Source organism: Triturus cristatus, chromosome 11 (genome assembly GCF_964204655.1).
Source record: "Triturus cristatus chromosome 11, aTriCri1.1, whole genome shotgun sequence".
NCBI classification, from domain to species: Eukaryota; Metazoa; Chordata; class Amphibia; order Caudata; family Salamandridae; genus Triturus; species Triturus cristatus.
This window is the reverse complement of record NC_140594.1, coordinates 182061142-182081267: the sequence shown is the minus strand read 5'-3', so window position 1 is coordinate 182081267 and position 20126 is coordinate 182061142. Positions and strand designations below refer to the sequence as shown.

The 20126-nt window shown below is 47.8% G+C and overlaps 1 protein-coding gene across 8 annotated transcripts in view; it reads right to left on the bottom strand.

Moving 5' to 3' along the window:
- The window catches only part of ACAD10 (acyl-CoA dehydrogenase family member 10), a 482886-nt gene that overhangs the window by 68582 nt on the left and 394178 nt on the right, over positions 1 to 20126 (bottom strand). For all 8 annotated transcript variants that reach the window (XM_085633523.1, XM_085633522.1, XM_085633520.1 and 5 more), the window contains one exon: positions 7631 to 7789. In XM_085633523.1, the coding sequence (XP_085489649.1) occupies positions 7631 to 7789 (159 nt within the window). The remainder of the gene's footprint in view (positions 1 to 7630; positions 7790 to 20126) is intronic.

Sequence of the window (20126 nt, the reverse complement as noted above, 5' to 3'; positions counted from 1 at the left end):
ACTGCAAAAACACAAAATAATAAGTGTGTTGCACACTTCTGTCATTGGGCTATATTTGGGCTACATCTGGGTGATTTTGGGCTACATTTGGGCTCTTTTGTCTCCGGTGGCCATCTTGGGAGATTTATTTGTTATGAAGTTTCCTAATTTCCTCATGTACTGCAGTCTCCTCAGTAGGAAATGCTTTCAGTTTTTTACTTTGATTCCATCATGAAGGTATTCAGATATGTCACACATTTGCCATAAATTCTGAAAGTTAGCACTCTAGTTGCTCATTAGATCACTGTAGTAAAACTACTGTTCACCATGGAAGTCTGCTCCTGGTATTAAAAGTGCATGTTTCAGTCTGCATGTCAGAATTTTTGTAATGAAATAGAAGAGGATTTGAGAAGTCACTCAAAATGTGCCCTCATTTTCTTTCTTCAGCATTAATCATAATTTCTATGGCAAAATGAACCCCCTCATTGTGTTCCTTTTTAAATTAAATGTTTTAAGTGTTACCAGTTTATTCCAATCAAGATGGCTTCAGGTGTGCCATACTTTTGTCATAATGAAGACAGTAAGCGCTCTAGTTGTTTTTAAGAACACTCTGGGACATTCTGTCATTGGGCTATACTTGGGCTACATCTGGGTGATATTTGGGCTACATTTGGGCTCTTTTGTCTCTGGTGGCCATCTTGGGAGACTTATTTGTTATGAAGTTTCCTAATTTCCTCATTTACTGCAGTCTCCTCAGTAGGAAATACTTTCAGTTTTTTACTTTGATTCCATCAAGAAGGCATTCAGATGTGTCACACATTTGCCATAAATTCAGAATGTTAGCACTCTTTTTGCTCATTAGATCACTGTAGTTAAGCTACTGCTCACCAGGGAAAACTGCTGCTGGTATTGAAAGTGCATGTTTCAGTCTGCATGTCAGAATGTTTTAATGAAATAAAAGAGGATTTCAGAAGTCAAAATGTGCCCTACTTTTTCTTTCTGCAGCACTAATCATACTTGTTATGGAAAAATGAACCCCCTCATGTTGTTCCTTTTTAAATTAAATGTTTTAAGAGTTACCACTTTAATCCAAGCAAGATGGCTTCAGGTGTGCCATACGTTTGTCATAAGTAGGACTGTTAGCGCTCTAGTTGTTCTTTGGAACACTCTGGGAAGCTGCAGTAGAACACAAAGAAATCAACTGACAGTCTCTGCCCTTGTTGGATGTACATGTTTTACTGAGAATGTCAGACTTAATTCTCACATGACTGAGAAAGATAATGTGAATTTACAGAAAATATGCTCTCAGTTTAGCTTATAGATCACCTTCCAAACCTCCGTGGGAAAAGCATGAGAAAATATTTTTCTCTCAATCATGATATCCCAGCAGAAGCCTTTTTCACATGGTGAAATCACCTTAGAACATACCACAATTCCTAAAATGAGTATGGTACCATCAACAAATGATTTATAATGTAACTAAAGTCTTAAAACCTTCTATTAACTGCAATGCTTTTTAATGAGGTGCTATCATGTATATTGGTCCCAAGATGGCTGCCAACACTTCTTGGATGAAGTGCTGACAGCCAATCAGATCTCAGGATGAGATGTGTGGTTAGGCTCCGCCCACATATATATATGATTTTACTTTTGATTTTCTCAGGAACTACTGAACAGATTGACACCAGACCTGCAAAAGGCACTTCCCTGAGCTGAGGACTACCTCTCTGCCAAATTTCAAGTAATTCTGTTCAGCCGTTCGGGCTGTAGCCCTGTCTAAAGGTCCTATGGAAAAATGCATGGGAAAAACGCGTTTTGGGACCCCCCTTTTATCTCAGCCCCCGCTTGACGAATCCCCCCGAGACTTTCAGGGTAGGAGCGTAGCGCCCCACCTATTTTGAAAAATTCGCGAGGATTCGTCGACCGGCGCCAAAGTTATTCAAAATAGAATGTTGCGGATTTCCTATGGAAACGTGGTCCTAACTATAACTACCTACTGGCGACCGCCAGTAGGTAATATATATATTGTCAAAGGCCTCTTGAAGGCGACATGCACTAATAAATAAATGCCGAATCCAGAACCACTTCGTGTCCGTGCCTGCTTTCCATGGAGTTTCTGTGGAAGATGGTAGTTTTGGTGTGTATATATATATATATCGACGCTCCAAATTGCCCACAGGTCAAGGACGCACTCCGCAGTAGTTTCGAATCGGGCAAGGGCTACTTCGCAGCCTGATGTAACTTCAGCCATCCAGTTAAATTGATGTTAGCCTAACGCGTTTCTGAGCCGCCGCTCGTCTTTGAAGGCTTTTAACTGAGTTTGTGCTCTGGACACTCCCACGCAATTAACATAATTTACGGATCAGATGACTTTCACCATAATGTATTGTGGGACTTGCAGTCCGTGTCCCAAATAGTTCCTCCATGGCGCACTTGAGTTAAAGCTGTTTCCCAGTGCGAAGCCCTATCATGGGCTTCGTGGTGCGTGTAGCCCATAAATCCCTGACTGCTGCTCCACAGATATATAATTTTTATATGGCGCGAACTGGACCCGAAGGTATTAGAGCGCTTTACATGAGCACCAATTACATTACACAAGGACACATTCATTTTGTTAGGCGCAGGGAGATTAGGTGATTTGCCCAGAATCACAGGATGTTGAGCGTCCCTGCCGTGACTCAAACCCGGTTTCCCAGCTTCGAGGTCGACTCTCTAGCCTTCAGAAATCTGGGGACTATTTTGCAGGTGCAGCCAGGGTGTGCTCAGTTCAGATTCTTAATTTCAAATCCAGCAGAGATTGATGGAATTCTGCAGACTGTTTATAAAAAAGCATTTCACATTTTAAGTGCAATAAATAAATATATATATATATATATATTCACTGAAAAAACCATAGGTTTCACACATGTTATAGTTAGCGGAAATTTTACTGATAAAAAACCAATGAAATTCCCCGGTTATAGTTAGTGCAGGCAACTATAACTCACGCGACCGCAATCCTCTGCTGATGCTAATACTGTATTTAGACACTTATTTGCCCATGTCTTCTTCCATACATTTTTAGCTATACATATATTACAAATATTTTTTTTTCATAAAGACACATATGTCATCAGCAGAAGATTGCGGTCGCGTGAGTTATAGTTGCCTGCACTAACTATAACGGGGGAATTTCATTGGTTTTTTATCAGTAAAATTTCCGCTAACTATAACATGTGTGAAACCTATGGTTTTTTCAGTGAATTTGCAAGGTTTTTTAAATGCTAATTCCTAACTATAACGTGTGTGAAACCTATGGTTTTTTCAGTGAATTTGTACGGTTTTTTAAATGCTAAGTTACTTTACGCCATTCGTGGCGTGCGCGCCCACTTAACGCAGTTCGTTCCGTGCGCGCACGCTGCGCTTCACGCACCGTGCGCGCACAGTGAGCACGCGGTGTGCTTCGCGCACCGCGCGCCCACTTTACGCAGTTAGTGCCGTGCACGCACGGTGGGCACGCGGTGCGCTACGCGCACCGCGTGCCCACGTTACGCTAGATGGGCCATGTACGCACGATGCGCTTCGCGCACCGTGCGCACATGGAGGACATATGATGCACTTCGTTTTGAAAGGTAATATTTTAATTTTTCGTATATGTTATAAGCCATGCACAAATGGTGCCCTTCGGGCACCATTTGCACACGGGGTGGAGAGAGTGTGGATAATTTTTTTTTTTATTATTTTTTTAAAAAATATTTTAGTTTAACTCATCGTTATTAAGCCATGCACAATTTGTGCCCTTCGGGCACCAATTGCACACGGGGTGGGGAGAGTGTGGATAATTTTTTTTTTTATTTTTATTTTTTTAAATATTTTAGTTTAACTCATCGTTATTAAGCCATGCACAATTTGTGCCCTTCGGGCACCAATTGCACACGGGGTGGGGAGAGTGTGGATAATTTTTTTTTTTTAATAATTTTTAACCGTACCAGTACGGTAAGCGTAATCGGCAAAATTAGCGAAAAAATAAAAATTCCGTTTTTGGCCTTGGGGGATCTTTGGGGACTCCCTCAACATTGCTATGTGTGTGGGAGCTGTCTAAACAGCCCCTTTACATGTTTTTGTGCTTTATATTTTAAACATCACTCTCAGTGCGAGAGAGAAAATGGCGGCCGCCGCTTCCTGGTTTCGACCGATTCGAATGTTTACTAAGATCTAAGAGCCAATCAGAATCGCGCTCGCGCACGCCACCGTACGCGTACGGTAAGCGTACCGTAAGCGCACCGTAAGCTGGCTCAGATATATATATTGATTTAAAGGCTATTTTCTCAGAATCTACTGAACAGATTTACACCAAACCTACAAAAGGCACTTCCTTGACCTGAGGACTACCTCTCTGCCAAATTTCTAGTAATTCTGTTCAGCCGTTCGGGCTGTAGCCCTGTCTAAAGGTCCTATGGAAAAATGCATGGGAAAAACGCGTTTTGGGACCCCCTTTTATCTCAGCCCCCGCTTGACGAATCCCCCCGAGACTTTCAGGGTAGGAGCGGAGCGTAGCGCCCCACCTATTTTGAAAAATTCGCGAGGATTCGTCGACCGGCGCCAAAGTTATTCAAAATAGAATGTTGCGGATTTCCTATGGAAACGTGGTCCTAACTATAACTACCTACTGGCGACCGCCAGTAGGTTATATATATATCTATCTATCTATCTATCTATCTATCTATCTATCTATCTATCTATCTATCTATCTATCTATCGCCAGTAGATAGTTATAGTTAGGACCGTGTTTCCATAGGAAATCCGCAACATTCTATTTGGAGGTTTGGTGTAAATCTGTTCAGTAGATTCTGAGAAAATAGCCTTTAAATCAATATATATATCTGAGCCAGCTTACGGTGCGCTTACGGTACGCTTACCGTACGCGTACGGTGGCGTGCGCGAGCGCGATTCTGATTGGCTCTTAGATCTTAGTAAACATTCGAATCGGCCGAAACCAGGAAGCGGCGGCCGCCATTTTCTCTCTCGCACTGAGAGAGATGTTTAAAATATAAAGCACAAAAACATGTAAAGGGGCTGTTTAGACAGCTCCCACACACATAGCCATGTTGAGGGAGTCCCCAAAGATCCCCCAAGGCCAAAAACGGAATTTTTATTTTTTCGCTAATTTCCCCGATTACGCTTACCGTACGCGTACGGTAAAAAATTATTAAAAAAAAATTGTCCACACTCTCCCCACCCCGTGTGCAATTGGTGGCCTAAGGCCACCAATTGTGCATGGCTTATTACACCTGAGATAATCTATAATATTTAAATAAAAAATAATTTAAAAAAAAATTATCCACACTCTCTCCACCCCGTGTGCAAATGGTCCCCGAAGGGCACCATTTGTGCATGGCTTATAAAACTTACGAAAAATTAAAATATTACCTTTCAAAACGAAGTGCATCATATGTCCTCCATGTGCGCACGGTGCGCGAAGCGCATCGTGCGTACATGGCCCATCTAGCGTAACGTGGGCGCGCGGTGCGCGTAGCGCACCGCGTGCCCACCGTGCGTGCACGGCACTAACTGCGTAAAGTGGGCGCGCGGTGCGCGAAGCGCACCGCGTGCTCACTGTGCGCGCACGGTGCGTGAAGCGCAGCGTGCGCGCACGGAACGAACTGCGTTAAGTGGGCGCGCACGCCACGAATGGCGTAAAGTAACTTAGCATTTAAAAAACCGTACAAATTCACTGAAAAAAACATAGGTTTCACACACGTTATAGTTAGGAATTAGCATTTAAAAAACTTTGCAAATTCACTGAAAAAACCATAGGTTTCACACATGTTATAGTTTGCGGAAATTTTACTGATAAAAAACCAATGAAATTCCCCCGTTATAGTTAGTGCAGGCAACTATAACTCACGCGACCGCAATCTTCTGCTGATGACATATGTGTCTTTATGAAAAAAAAAATATTTGTAATATATGTATAGCTAAAAATGTATGGAAGAAGACATGGGCAAATAAGTGTCTAAATACAGTATTAGCATCAGCAGAGGATTGCGGTCGCGTGAGTTATAGTTGCCTGCACTAACTATAACGGGGGAATTTCATTGGTTTTTTATCAGTAAAATTTCCGCTAACTATAACATGTGTGAAACCTATGGTTTTTTCAGTGAATATATATATACATATAACTTTTTTTTTCCACTGAAAAAATCATAGGTTTTAGGGGCACTGCTTATGACGTCACATATTACATCATTCATGGCACGATCAGTGACATCACTGATGACATAATCCAGTGACTGTTTCTGTAATTTTTAAATATGTTTTATATACATGCCAAGGTGTATTGAAGAATGAGTGGGAGTATAAGTGTCTGGATGGACGATTTAGCAGGTGTGTGACTGATTGTATAAGTGAGTGATTAAACATGTCTTACTGAATGCATCGGTTAGTGACTAAACTGTGTGAATGTCTGTATCAGTCTGTCTGTTGTGTAAACTGCTACATGGGTTGGTTAGAAGGCACATGAGTGTCTAAATGGGTTATTGTTTGACTGAGTATTTATATGGGAGACTGTGTGTGTGTGTGTGTGTATATATATATATTCACTGAAAAAACCATAGGTTTAACACATGTTATAGTTAGCTGGACATTTTACTGATAAAAAACCAATGAAATTCCCCCGTTATAGTTACTGTAGGCAACTATAACTCACGCGACCGTAATCCTCTGCTGATGCTAATACTGTTTTTAGACACTTATTTGCCCATGTCTTCTTCCATTAAATTTTAGCTATACATATATTACAAATATTTTTTTTTCATAAAGACACATATGTCATCAGCAGAGGATTACGGTCGCGTGAGTTATAGTTGCCTACAGTAACTATAACGGGGGAACGTTATAGTTCAACAAAATATTTTTAGGGAAGATTCAAATCATCCAGCGACACAAAACCCCTATTGCGACTGCTTTATGATATCTCTAGTATTTCTGTTTTACTTTGAGCACAACAAATCATGAAACCAGGAAAAGGTACTGGATGGAGGCAAGGACGATCTGCCTGCCAGGTCATGTGAAGCTTTGATCTGAGGGTCACTGGACTAATAAATCCCGTGCAGAAGCCAGTGTTTAAAGATATGCTGGGTGTGTCCACTCAGCCTTTCATTCACCAGAGGTAGACAATGACTGGTACTGAACAACGCTAAATTGGGTAACATCTTATCAGCACCAAAAAACAGCTTTTTTTATTGAACCAACACACCACAAAGCATTTATTATGTGTGTGTTTTTTTGATATTTTTTGTGTTCTCATATCTATGTATTTGTGTTGAAGGTTCCGTAGAAAAGAGTACTGTGGTACCATCCCCCTACAACTTTGTTTTCGCACCTTGACCGACCTGCATGGCATTTCAGATCAAATGTTTTCTTAAGGATTCGAGAGTCAATATTACAATGTTTGATGTGACTTAAAACTGTATTATTACTATAGTAAAACAAATAATCTTATAGCTACTAGGTAAATATTGCTGGGTTACATTATGGAACTGTTACTGCCTCGGGTGCTTCCACCTTGCTTGCATGTTCAGTACAAGCTGCACATTGAACTGAGATCTGCTTTCAGTGTCCTCCAGCTGAAACAAAGGGCTTCGGAATAAAGATCTTTAATCCTTGCTACCTGGCGCATCTTCTGCTCCGAAGACAGTGAGAGGGCGGATAACCCTAATGCCGGCAGCGGCCATAGGGACGAGGACCATCGTCTGCTGCTTGTGGCGCGGGGCGTGGGGGTCCGTCTTTCCCATGAACACAATTAGTTTGCAGCGAGGATCCATGGCACCTGTCAAAAGACACAAGGCAGACAGTGCAGGGAAAATAAGGCATTCCTGGTTACTCCATACATTTACATCAGTTTTCTGCCAACATAACTTGGCACCACTCAACTTTGAAACGCACGCAACGTGTTACAAAGTGGTGTGACACAAGTGAACATAAACAGCTGATCACAACAAAGAATTCTAACATGACTTTTCCAAAATAACTAAGACTGACCTCCAACTCCTATTCCATGTCCTAGCTAGTCTGGCAACGAGTCTGAAAACAATACAGCACACATGAACCCATCCCTCTTTCTGAAAGCACTTAATGGCAAACAACATAGCAGATGAAGCAGGCACTGCCATGCAGAGGCTATTGAATATGAAATAAACGCCTTTACTTAATCGGTAAACTGCTCCTGACACGGTCGGGTCCTTGGGGGCATGCTGATTGTATCCATGACACCGGAGTTGCTCCTGTGAGCCTTCGGAGTCTCGATGCAATGTGCATCGTCCAGGCACACGGGTCCAGTGTGGGCAATTTTAACATTGGTTGTGTAGGTGGTTTAGGGTCACGTTCACAGGCAACATCCTATCTGACCCGGGCACTTTACTCTTTATAGTCTATTGCACCAGGGTCATTACGTGAGCAGCAAACCAGTATGCATATGACCAAAACTTTTCTTGTTGCTTTGTGTCTCTTCTCTTTTTTAGAGACACTACATTTTGTGTCTCAAATACTTCGCTGCTACTGACGAGACACAACTAGATATTTTGAATAGGTGAGTCAACAACCACTCACCACTTCGTTCAATCACCACGTTTGACATGTGTGCACAGGGGTTGCATACAGAGTCACTTACAGAGCTATAATGAATTGCATGATAGCATTGTGTGTTTAAAAAAAAAAAGTTTTATTTGATAATATGAACCAAGTACACATCCATCTATCATCATAATGATTGAACTCACATGGGAATTTTAACTTTACCTTGTTTTTATTCTCTTTTGCTACTCTAGGTTGTCTGCCTTCCCTTTGGGTAATTGACCCGTAGGAACAGTAAGTGTTGCACCTTGCCACCCGTTGTAGATAGTTTTCTCATTCACTCGGTCCTGAAGAATCGCCCCTGATCATTTTTTGACAAATCTGCGGCGAGAAACATGTTGACCATCTGGGGGAAGAGCGCAATTTTTTTCACTTTATAACAAAATAGCCACCCCCCCCCTGTTTCCCTTTTATCCAGGTTGGGACCCTCTCAGAATAAAGGTTACCACTGAGGACTCCCTCGTACCTGTTTTAAACATTCACCTTCCACATCTACGCTCACTCAGGTCCCTCACGCTCACTGCACCTATACGGCAAGGAACAGAAGATCTCCGCTAAAGAGCCCCTCTATGGGTGTCCGTCAGGCATTGCAGCACCGGCCCGACGAGGAGCAGGCCCATATGATGAAGCATGACACCTAGCTTGCTGGTTGTGTGAGGGCCCTAGTTCCGACAGGAGGAATTCCCCTCCTCCTCACTGCCTAGAGTACATACATAAGGTGGTCAATACACCACCAAGAAACTTCGTACCCTTCTCTTTTTGACTTAATTTAGGGCATGTACGTTGGACCTTCATATGCCCTACCAGTCCCGTCTTTTTTTGACATAGTCTAAATTGTCACACTTGAAGAGTTTCATAGTTAGTAGTTGTGTTGGTTCTGTCATAGGCTGCACTAACAGGAGCAAAAGGCTGGTGCAAGCTGTCATGGGCCGTGGCAACCTGACGAGGGCCAGGCACTTACTTTTTCACAAACTAAGCACTGGTGCATACACTTTCTGTTGGATGGTTTCTAGAGATTTAGTTTCACACGTGTCTGCCTATTATCCCACTAGATCAGTCACAGTGGGCCAGATGTGTTATACGGGCTGCAAAAAAACGGTCGCACTTTGCGAACTGATTTGTGTAGTAATAGATCAGTTAGTAAAATCCAGATTTGGAGTAGACCGCAATCCACCTACCTAGCTAATTTTCATTAGGTAGGTCGCAAATTGCGACTCATTCTGATTGGATACAGTGAGAGGGATGGTGTGCTACAAGGTTCAGCAGACAACCATATGTTTGATTACATTTAAATAAAGATTTTTCTTTTGGCGCAGCCTGATTTCTTTTTTTAAAGACAAGATGGCTGTTCTTAAATAATAGTTTTCAATTTTTAAACATTTCTGTGTGAGCTGGCAGTGGTCACAAATAATTGATACATGTGTTATTGAGCAGAAAGTTTGAAGGGACAAACACAACACAACCCTCCCAAATTGGTAACGTAGTAACCATTTGGAAGTACAATGGTAAGTAGTGCCCAAATGGAGAGAGAAGAGTTGAGACTCACTTGCCAACAAAGTGATACCATAACCCAGAATGACTAAAGTGAAACTGTTCTCAACGCAAGAGCTTTACAACTAGTCCAACAGCTCCTGGTAGGACCATGTCTAAGGATTGTTCAAGTTGCATAGTGACTCAACCTTAAAAGGATGAGCCCTGATACTTTCATAAAGAGGGTTAGCTGCCAAATAACAACCAAGGCTTGAGTGCCTTCCTGAAAGTTTTCAGGGAGGGGGCACTTCTGATGTCGATCAGGAGCTCGTTCCAGGTCTTGGCCGCGATGTAGGAGAAGGCTCTTTCCCCCTGCTTTGGCTATGCGGATGCATGGGATCTCGGCGAGGACAAGGTTGGCAGATCGGAGGTCGCTTTTGGGTACGTGGAGGGTGATTCTATTGTTGAAGTATTGGGGCCCGGTGTTGTGGAGGCATTTGTAGGAGTGGGTGAGTATCTTGAAAGTGACTCTCTTCTCGATGGGGAGCCAGTAGAGATTCTGAAGGTGTTGGCTGATGTGTTTGTGTCGAGGGATTCCAAGGATGAGTCTGGCAGCGGTGTTCTGTATTGTTTGGAGCTTGTGGAGCAGAGACTTCTTTAGGCCGGCGTAGAGGGTGTTTTCATTGTCTAGTCTGCTGGTTATGAGTGTGTTGGTAACTGTCTTCCTTGACTCAGGGGGGATCCATTTGAAAGACTTACGGAGGATGCAGAGGGTGTTGAAGCAGCTGGAAGCAATGGTGTTGACCTGTAGGTTCATCGAGAGGGAGGAGTTGAGTACGAGGCCGAGGTTTCTGGCGTGGTCCGTGGAGTTAGGGGGGCTGCCGAGGGCGGTGGGCCACCAGGTGTTATTCCATGCTGATGGAGTGGTTCAGAGGACGAGGACATCTGCCTGCTCAGAGTTGAGCTTCAGGCAACTGTTGCTCATCCAAGATGTGACGTTCTGCATTCCTTCCTGGAAGTTGAGTCTGGTGGTGGTGGGGTCTTTGGTGAGGGAGAGGATGAGCTCAGTGTCGTATGTGTAGGATACTATGCTGAGGCCGTGCTGTCTGACGATGGCGGCAAGGGGGGGCCATGTAGACATTGAAGAGGGTTGGGCTGAGAGATGATCTCTGGGGCACTCCGCAGTTGATCTCCATGGGTTCGGAAAATAAGGGCGGCATTCTGATCCTTTGGCTTTTGCCGGTGAGGAACGAGCGGATCCAATCGAGGGTGGTTCCTTGGATGTAGATGCCGTGCAGTCTGGCGATGAGTGTGCAGTGGGAGATGGTGTCGAACCCTGCTGACAGGTCAAGTTGGATCAGGGCTGCGGTGTGTCCTAGGTCGAGGGTTTTGCGTATGTTGTCTGTGGCAGCGAGTAGGGCGGTCTCTGTGGTTGCTACGGAATCCGGACTGAGAGGGGTAGAGTATGGCGTTGTCTTCGAGGAGCCTTGGGAGTTCTGCGTTGACGGTCTTCTCAGGGACTTTTGCCGCGAAGGGGAGGAGCGAGATGGGCCGGTCGTTCTTGAGGTACGTGGAATAAACAGAGGCCTTCATGAGCAGGGGTCTGACTTCTGCGCGTTTCCAGTCGTCGGGGAAAGTGCCGGTCTTGAAGGTGGTGTTAATGGTGCGTCATAATTCTGCGAGGTGGGCAGGGGTCTGTGGAGGCCCCCTGAGTGGATGCATTTCATGGTCAAGGCAGTGTCTTCGGTCGTGACCGGTGTACACGTGAAGATGGTGGGCTGGTCGGAGTTGCCGGAGGGCGGGATGGTTGTGGAGTCAGGTGTTGGGTCGTTGAAGTTGTCGTAGAGGTTTTTGATCTTTAGGTGGAAGTAGGATCCGAGATGGTTACAGAGGTCCTGGGAAAGGCCAATGTCCGTAGCTTCACTGGGGGGGCTGGTGAATTTTTCGATGATTCTCAAGAGTGCCTTGGAGTCGCTGCCGTTGGCGAGGATTTGGTTGTGGATAAAGGTTCTTTTGCTGGTTCTGATGCGTTGGTGGTACTCCGTCATGGTGTTCTAGTAGGGGGTATGGTTTTTAGGTGTCTTGTTGTTTCTCCAGTTCTTCTCGAGGTGTCCGAAGGCGCGTCTGGCTTCTTGGAAGTCAATAGTGAACCAGGCGGCCTTCCGGGGGCGCTGTCTGTCGGAGTTGCGTAGCGGCGCGAGCTTGTCTGAGCAGTTGGAGATCCATGTGTGAAATTCTCTGGCTGCGTGGCTGGCGTTGGTTGCCGCTGTGGGGGTGTCCCGGGTAAGGGTGGAGTTAAGCTGCTCCTCGGTGACTCTGCTCCAGTTCCTTCGTTAAGGTCGTGGAGCGGGTTTGGGCAGCTTGGGTTTGTCGACGAGGAAGTGTAGCAGTGGTGGTCGGTCCATGGGGGTTGCGTGGTGTGGCTGAAATGGACGCTGTTCCTTCCTGCGAAGATGGGGTCAAGATGGGTTCAAGGGTGTGTCTTGCCTTGTGGGTCGACGTGGTGACGAGTTGTTTCAGTCCGATGTTGGTAAGGTTATCCCGGAGTGTGGTGGAATTGGGGTCACTGGGGTGGAAGCTCAGGACTCCGATGAGAATGTAGTCCAAGGAGGTGACGGCGTGGGGTGCGATGAGGTAGGGGATGGTGTCGGCGAAGAGGGCCTGCTGGCCGGGGGGTCTGTAGGCCAGGGTGCCACGGAGTGTGAAGTTGGGCCTGGTCTGGATCTGGAAGTGCAGGTGTTCGGCCACAGTGAAGATGACGCTCGAGGTGGAGAGGCGGAGGGAGTTTTTATGCGTGATGGCGAGTCCTCCTCCCGGGTGGTTGGTGGCGGTCATTCCTCTGGATCTTGTACCCCTTCGGGATGGCGATGGTGATGTCAGGGGCCGAGGAGGCATTGGTCCAGGTTTCTGTTAAGAAGGTGATGTTGGGTGAGAGGGTGTCCAGGAGGTTCCAGATCTCTATGACCTGTATGTGCATTGGACGGCCATTGAGGAGGATTCATCTTAGGGCGTTGGCAGTGTTGGCGGCGGGGGCGGTGGTAAAGGTCTGGTGGCAGCGGCGGCAGTAGAACTCGCCTTGGGTTGTGTTTGGCGTGGACTGCTGGCAGTTGTTGTTGTCTGGAATTGGGTGTGAGGAGAGTTGCTGACTCTAGGCGTTGGATGGTCAGAGATCCAAGGTCCCTGGCGTTGGTCGCGGTCGGGTCGAGAACGGGCCCAGACGGGCTGCAGGGGAAGCTGAGGTGGGCTGTAACTGACAAGAAACAACCACAACAAAAATAAGCAGAAAATCAGACCAGGCACAGCAGGAGGAGCGGGGGCAGCATGGAGCGAGCACTAGCCAGACCTGGGCAGCCTCGAACACCTCCCAGGAGGAGGTGAGCGGGGTCAGCGGTTAGCGTGCAGACAGTGGAGCTGCGGGAGAAGAGCAGTTCTCAGACCAGGAGGTCTGAGGACTTGCTTGCGCTCCCCCGAAGCGGCCGCCATGAAATAGGGCAGGGACGTGAAGCTGGGAGGCGCGAGCGGGAACCGACAGGGGGGAGGGGCCGAAGGGGAAGCGGCGAGCTGAAACAGGCTAAAGCGCAACAAAAATAAAAAAGCAAAATACAGTGGGCAGTAAGCCTAGAATAACACAAGAAACGACCACAACAAAAATAAGCAAAAAATTAGACCAGACACAGCAGGAAGAGTGGAGGCAGCACAGATCGGGCACAAGCAGGACCTGGGCAGCCTCGAACACCTCCCAGGAGGAGGTGAGCGGGGTTGACGGTGTGAGTGCATACTGCAGAGCTGTGGGGAAAAGAGCAGTTCTCAAACCAGGAGGTCAGAGGACTTGCTCACGCTCCTCCGCAGTGGCCACCATAAAATAGGGGAGGGCGGAGGGATGTGAAGCTGGGAAGCGGGAGCGGGAGCGGGCAGGGGCCGTAGGGGAAGCAGCCGCGGGCTGATACAGGCTAAAGCGCAACAGAAATAAAAAAGCAAAATACAGTGGGCAGTAAGCCTAGAATAACACAAGAAACGACCACAACAAAAATAAGCAGAAAATTAGACCAGGCTCAGCAGGAGGAGTGGAGGCAGAAACGGAGTGGGCACAAGCCAGACCTGGGCAGCCTCGAACACCTCCCAGGAGGAGGTGAGCGCGGTCAGCGGTGAGCGTGCAGACAGCGGAGCTTTTGTCCCCAAATTTTGTCCTGAATTTTTACATTCACCGTCCTGAATTTGCACCCATGTCAGTTGGTCACCCTTGTAACTACGGACATGTAGGGGGCGCTAGGTGGCGCATGACCAAGATGGCCACACGCCTGTGAGGCTCTGGCTGCTTGGTGCACGATCCGGCATTTATCCTTACACCTACTTCATGAATCCTGCCTGTGAAGCTGGTCGCCTGTTCTTCTAAGTATCCTGCAGCGTTGTGTCGAAGATCGCCGCTTTCCGTCCCTGGTAGCCGACTTCTGGCTGGACTTCACGTCCCAGGGGGCAAATGTGGTGACACTTCTGGTAGCCCAAACAGCTGCCTCTGCTAGGCGAGCCTCGGGGATTGCAAGTGGCGGAAGGCCTCTCGACCAGCGGGGGTTGCCAGCCCCTTTTGCCAGCTGTATTACCGCCCTGCCTGCTGCCTTGACTAAGGCCCTCTGCCCGGAACGCTCCTGTGGGTTTCCTTGACAGTTCCTGGAGAATGCAGTGAGGTGCCTGCTGCCCTGGCTGATATTGACTGCTTTGCGTGTGCGCCATTACTCCACCGCTGTCATCACGCTTTGCCGGCTGCGTTCCATCGCCGCTGTTTAATCTGCCGCAAGTGTGCCTTGGAACTATCCCCGTTAATTGTCGGTTCCCTGCTACTCGTAGCCTAGAGGTTCTAAATATACTGTGCACAGCGGACGCCCTTACCTGCAGTTTGGTAGCGGTGCTCCATACATCAAGTAGCCCTGCAGGGGGGACAATCATACAGCTCATCGGCCTGGATTTTTACGTGGCCTGAGCACTGAGGTGGAAGCCCGACTGATGACCCAGACGGGCCTATGAGTGTGCACCTGCCTGCGCCCTTCGCTGATTACCGTCTCTGAGCGGCAGCCTCTACCCACACCTGCTGTGCTTTCCGAACTGCCGCTCCATTTGTGTGGAACCTTCTGTGGGCTGCTTGGCGCACCACCTGTGCATGCTTTGGGGGGCCTCATCTCCACCAGTCTGGACAGTGCTGCTGGCGCCCTTTCCTGGCACATTCGGATCTCTATCATTATTGTGCGCTGCAGCTTGGACCCCACGCAGCTGGTGGGATGTTGTCCTGAGTGTTGTGGTGCTGAGCTACGTCACCTGCCTGGACCCACTCACATCCTGATTCTGCACGGGATTCCTGACCCCTGCATAGTTTCACACCGTGCTTGCTCCTATCTGGACTACTCCTTAGTGCCACCGACACGTTGCTGGGCCCCAGTGCACTGCCTTGAGCTACCTCCTCCACCCTCCTGATCCAGCAGTGTTATCTCGCAGTTGGGACTCCTCCATCCACACTTGTGTTGTACCCTTATCTGGCACACGTTTGAGGTTACTCTGCAGCGGCCTGCCATTCGACCTACGGGGCTGTGACGAAGCACCCGAGCAGCCCTCGCTCGGTGGGGAGAGCAGCGGACATTCCAGCGGGGCCGCGGAATCGCCCCAGACAGGAAGAAGTGGCAGCAGTATAGCCTTTCTCAGCCAACGCAAGGAAGCCCCGCCCACCAGAGAAAGTAGAAAACCAGGAAGTGCGGATAGAGACGACGTCGGCAAAATGGGAGAGGAAGACGCGGCTGGAGAGACGAAGGACAACTCGACTGTGGGAGAAGGAAGACGTCCCAGTGGGGAAAGCGATCCTGGAGTCCCGGACCAAGAAGAAGAGGCAGACGAGCAAGCGGCAACGGAGGAACGCCCTTTGAGCACCGCGAGCAAGAACGGCACTCCGAGAAGGAGGCGGGATCTCACCACGCCACGGCCTCGGAGGGGCCGTGGATTCAGGCAAGTGCCCGCTGCGCGTGCCTTTTCTTTAAGGGGCTGGTGGGCAGGAATAAGGGCCACATCGCCGATTGCACAAAAATGCTTCCCCTCACATAGGCACCTCACACTTAGGGACACTGGTGAAGGTGCACTTTCCCCTCCCTGAAAAACCCACAAAGAGGCAGTAGCCTAAAGTTTTGTTTTCTGTTTTTATTTTTCTTTATTGCTCCTTACCCTTCTCGAGTGCCACAACAGTAAAAGAGAAGCCACAGAGAAGAAGGTGGAACCGCGATAAGGCCAACCAAGAGATTAGAAGATCATCTCCTCCCTACACCCTACAAGGAACGACCCTAACTGGTCTATAAGAAAAATAAACCAAAAGGAAGAAAAACCCACTCGGTGTCATCGCCTATATGTGCTAAATCCTTTAGAAGGGGAGGGGACAAGACAGTCTTGGGGTATCGCCATACTACAGGGGCCTACTGACCTCCTATTCCGCTGCATGCCACTTCACAGATGGATCGCTGTACTTACCTCTGGCCATACCGGCAGATACTGCTGCTGAACACCCAGACTTCCACTGGAACGTCGCATCTCCTCCTCATGGCCGGTGACATTAGTGCACTAGACGGCCTGGCATCATTTAACCCGTCATCCAAATAGCTCCTTGGTGTGTGCCTCCTGCTGTCGTTCCTCCTCTTACACACACATTACGGTACTTTTGTGCAGAATGGGGAAACCAGATGGCCAGCAGCCCAGGCTCACCTTCGACACCAAAAAGGCTGCTACACGGTCTAACTTGGCTGACTCCGGACAGACTGGCAATGAACAATCGCAGGCGCAATCATCGGCCCCAGAGGATGAAGTTAAAACCTTGCTCTTGGCTATGCAGCCTTACTGATCTTACTGGGAAGATTGACACCATGAACAGACGCCTAGACTTTCTCATCCAGAAGGTGGATAAGCACGACGGGTAGATCAAAGAGGCCGAACAGCGCATTTCAGACAATGAAGGTGCCACCTCCCAGATGCAGCAACAAATGTTGCAAATGGATAAGCTGTTAAAAGTCATCGCGGCCAAAAACAAAGACCTTGAAGCCCGCAGCCACCGTAATAATATCAGAGTCATAGGTATACCGGAGACCACTAATACAGGATGCATGGAAGACTTCATCGAACGCCTCCTGACAGACACCTTTGGAGCCGAGACCTTCTCATCGCAACTCCTTGTGGAACGAGCGCATGGGTCCCTGACCTCCTCCAGGCCGCATTCCATGTCCCATTGTGGTCCGTCTCCTGAACTATCGAGACCGGGATACCGCACTCAAAAAGGCTCGAGAGCATAAGTCGCTGCACTTTGAGGGCAATGAGTTCACCATCTATACCGACTTTACAGTCGAGGCTCAGGAGGCACGCCGCAAGTTCATGCCAGTCAAGCAAAAACTACGTAAAGCTCAAATTGAGTATGGATTCATGTACCCAGCATTCTGTGGATTACTTATCAAGGCAAGCACACTCTCTGTGCCAATCCGCAACAAGTTGAGGACTTCCTCAAGACTATCAAGAGAAGATCGCCACATCGAGATACTAGTGACCATGATTCCAGGTCTCCATCCCCTACAGCAAGCTAAACCGAACAATGGACACTAGCGCTTTGAGATTACGTTTCGGACCTACCCACTTTTCACGTTTACTGCTGCACCCTGCTCACACGCGTGTGGGACTTTCATTGTCTGCTCCCCACTGTGAGGACCATTGTATGCTTTCCTGATGGCTCCAATTTCCTGCAGCTCGTCGTCTACAGCGAAGTGTTTCATATGCTCTATATGCTTTGTATGGCTTACTGATAGGCTTTTTGTACTTTATAGGTTCGTTTTGGACATTACCAAGCACCCTCCCCTGTATCTCTCCCCCCGACATCCCCGTGCCACCTGGGGACTGCTTTGCAGTTAGTGTTGGGAGACGGGAAGGTTTCGTGGTCCACGAGCGCCCCCCACATGGCCGATTCCCCCTACTGCTTTTTTTTTGTTGGACTTTCTTTACCAAGACTGTAATGTCAAGAGTTATGTAGGGTTTGGGTGGGCAATCTCGTACCAGCACAATTGGGGTGCTGTTGTGGGTGGATTTGTTTTTGGGTGGACACTACACTACCAGCACGGTTGGAGTGCTGCTGTGGGTGGGGGGTGGTTTGGAATTGTTGCACTCTAATGTTATGAAATGAAATGAAATGAAATGAAAAATTATATTTATATAGCGCGTAACTACCCGGAGGCCTCGTCGCGCTTCAGCAATTACTATGACGAGCTCCAAGGTACATTAGCACGCTTTCGCAAACAAATGGGTTTTTAGGACTTTCCTGAATGCCATCCTATTGTTGATCTGTCTAATACTCACAGGAAGGGAATTCCATAGTTTGGCGGCAGAGTGTGAGAAAGAGCGACCGCCCCAACGGGCTTTGATAACCTTTGTTGGAGTTGCTAAGTGCAGTGAGCCGGAACGAAGGGCTCTGGAAGGGACGTAAGGCACTACAAAGGGGAACAAGATGGCAGGGCCTGTTCGATGAAAAGATTTGTGCACTATGCACATCGCCTTAAACTGAGCTCTGGCAGTCTTTGGGAGCCAATGAAGCTCCTTAAGGGCTTTCTTAGCTGATTGCCAACGAGGAATATTAAACAATAGCCGGGCGGCACAGTTTTGGGTGACTTGGAGCCTTTTGGTCACCGCTACAGGGGCGCCCAAATATAAGGCGTTCCCGTAATCCAGGCGAGAGAGAATCAGGGCCTGAACCATGACTCTCCTCGCCTGGAAAGGGAGCAGAGGAAGGACCTTGCGGAGCATTTTCATTAACCCAGCACAAGTTGAGGCAGTCTTGGTGGCTTGGACCGAGAAATCAAGCGCCCTGTCAAGCCAGATTCCAAGGCTCTTTATCTGGGGCTTAGGGAGGGGAGGAGTGCCAAGGCATGTAGGCCAAATAGAGGCCAAAGTGTTCGGTAAGGAATTACCTAATAACATGATCTCCGTCTTCTCCCCGTTAAGTTTAAGACAAGACGCATGCATCCACTCAGCAACAGCCTCTAGACACAGACCCAGGGTGTTAGATGACCCCTCCGAGTGGTCCAAAGAGACCACCAGTTGGGTGTCGTCTGCGTAGGTGACGATACGCACACCAAAGGGCTGAACTGTATTTGCTAGAGGTTGCATATAAACATTAAAAAGAGTGGGGCTCAGGGACGAACCCTGCGGAACCCCACAACTGAGTGGTTGCTTGGCCGAGATCGTCTCACCCTCGAACACCTGAAAAAAACGCTCATCCACGAAGGAAGTCAGCCATTCCAGGGGCGCGCCCGACACACCCATGCCTTTCAAACGATGTAATAGGATGGCATGGTTGACAGTGTCGAACGCAGCACTGAGGTCGAGTAGTATGATGGCTGCTTTTCCTCCCTGGTCCAGCACCGCTCTAGTCTCTTCTGTTACTGCTATAAGGGCAGTTTCAGTTCCATGCTGAGGGCGGAAACCCGTCTGAGAGACACATAGTAGGCTATTAGATTCTAAATAGTCCACCAAGATGTTATTAATGTGTCTCTCAAGAAGTTTGCTCATCCAAGGAAGTAGGGAGCTATGGCGAAAGTTGGCCAAATTGTTCTGATCTAAGGTGGGTTTTTTCAGGAGTGCCCTAACCATCGCACACTTCCATTGGACTGGGACAGAATTCGAAGCAATGGAAGCATTGAGGACATCCAGGATGGCAGGACGGATGACGTCGATTACTTTGATAAGAGTCTGAGGAGGTGCTGGGTCGTTAGGGGAACCCGAGGTGACTTTAGGGATTATTCCATCCAATAAGGAGGAGTCTAGAAGGGGGAATTTGTCCAACAGGCAAGAAGTCATCGTGTCGGGGTCCATTGTGGTGGTAGGCTCCAAGTTCCCACCAGCTATGGAGAAAGAGGAATAGATAGTTGAAATCTTCTGGGAGAAGAAAATTGCTAAGTTATTGCAACGGGTTTTTGCGCCGTCAAGTGACTGACGCTCAGGGGGAGGGGGAGTGATTAAGGATTTAGCAATTTTAAAAATTTCCTTAGGAGAATTGGCAGCTAAAC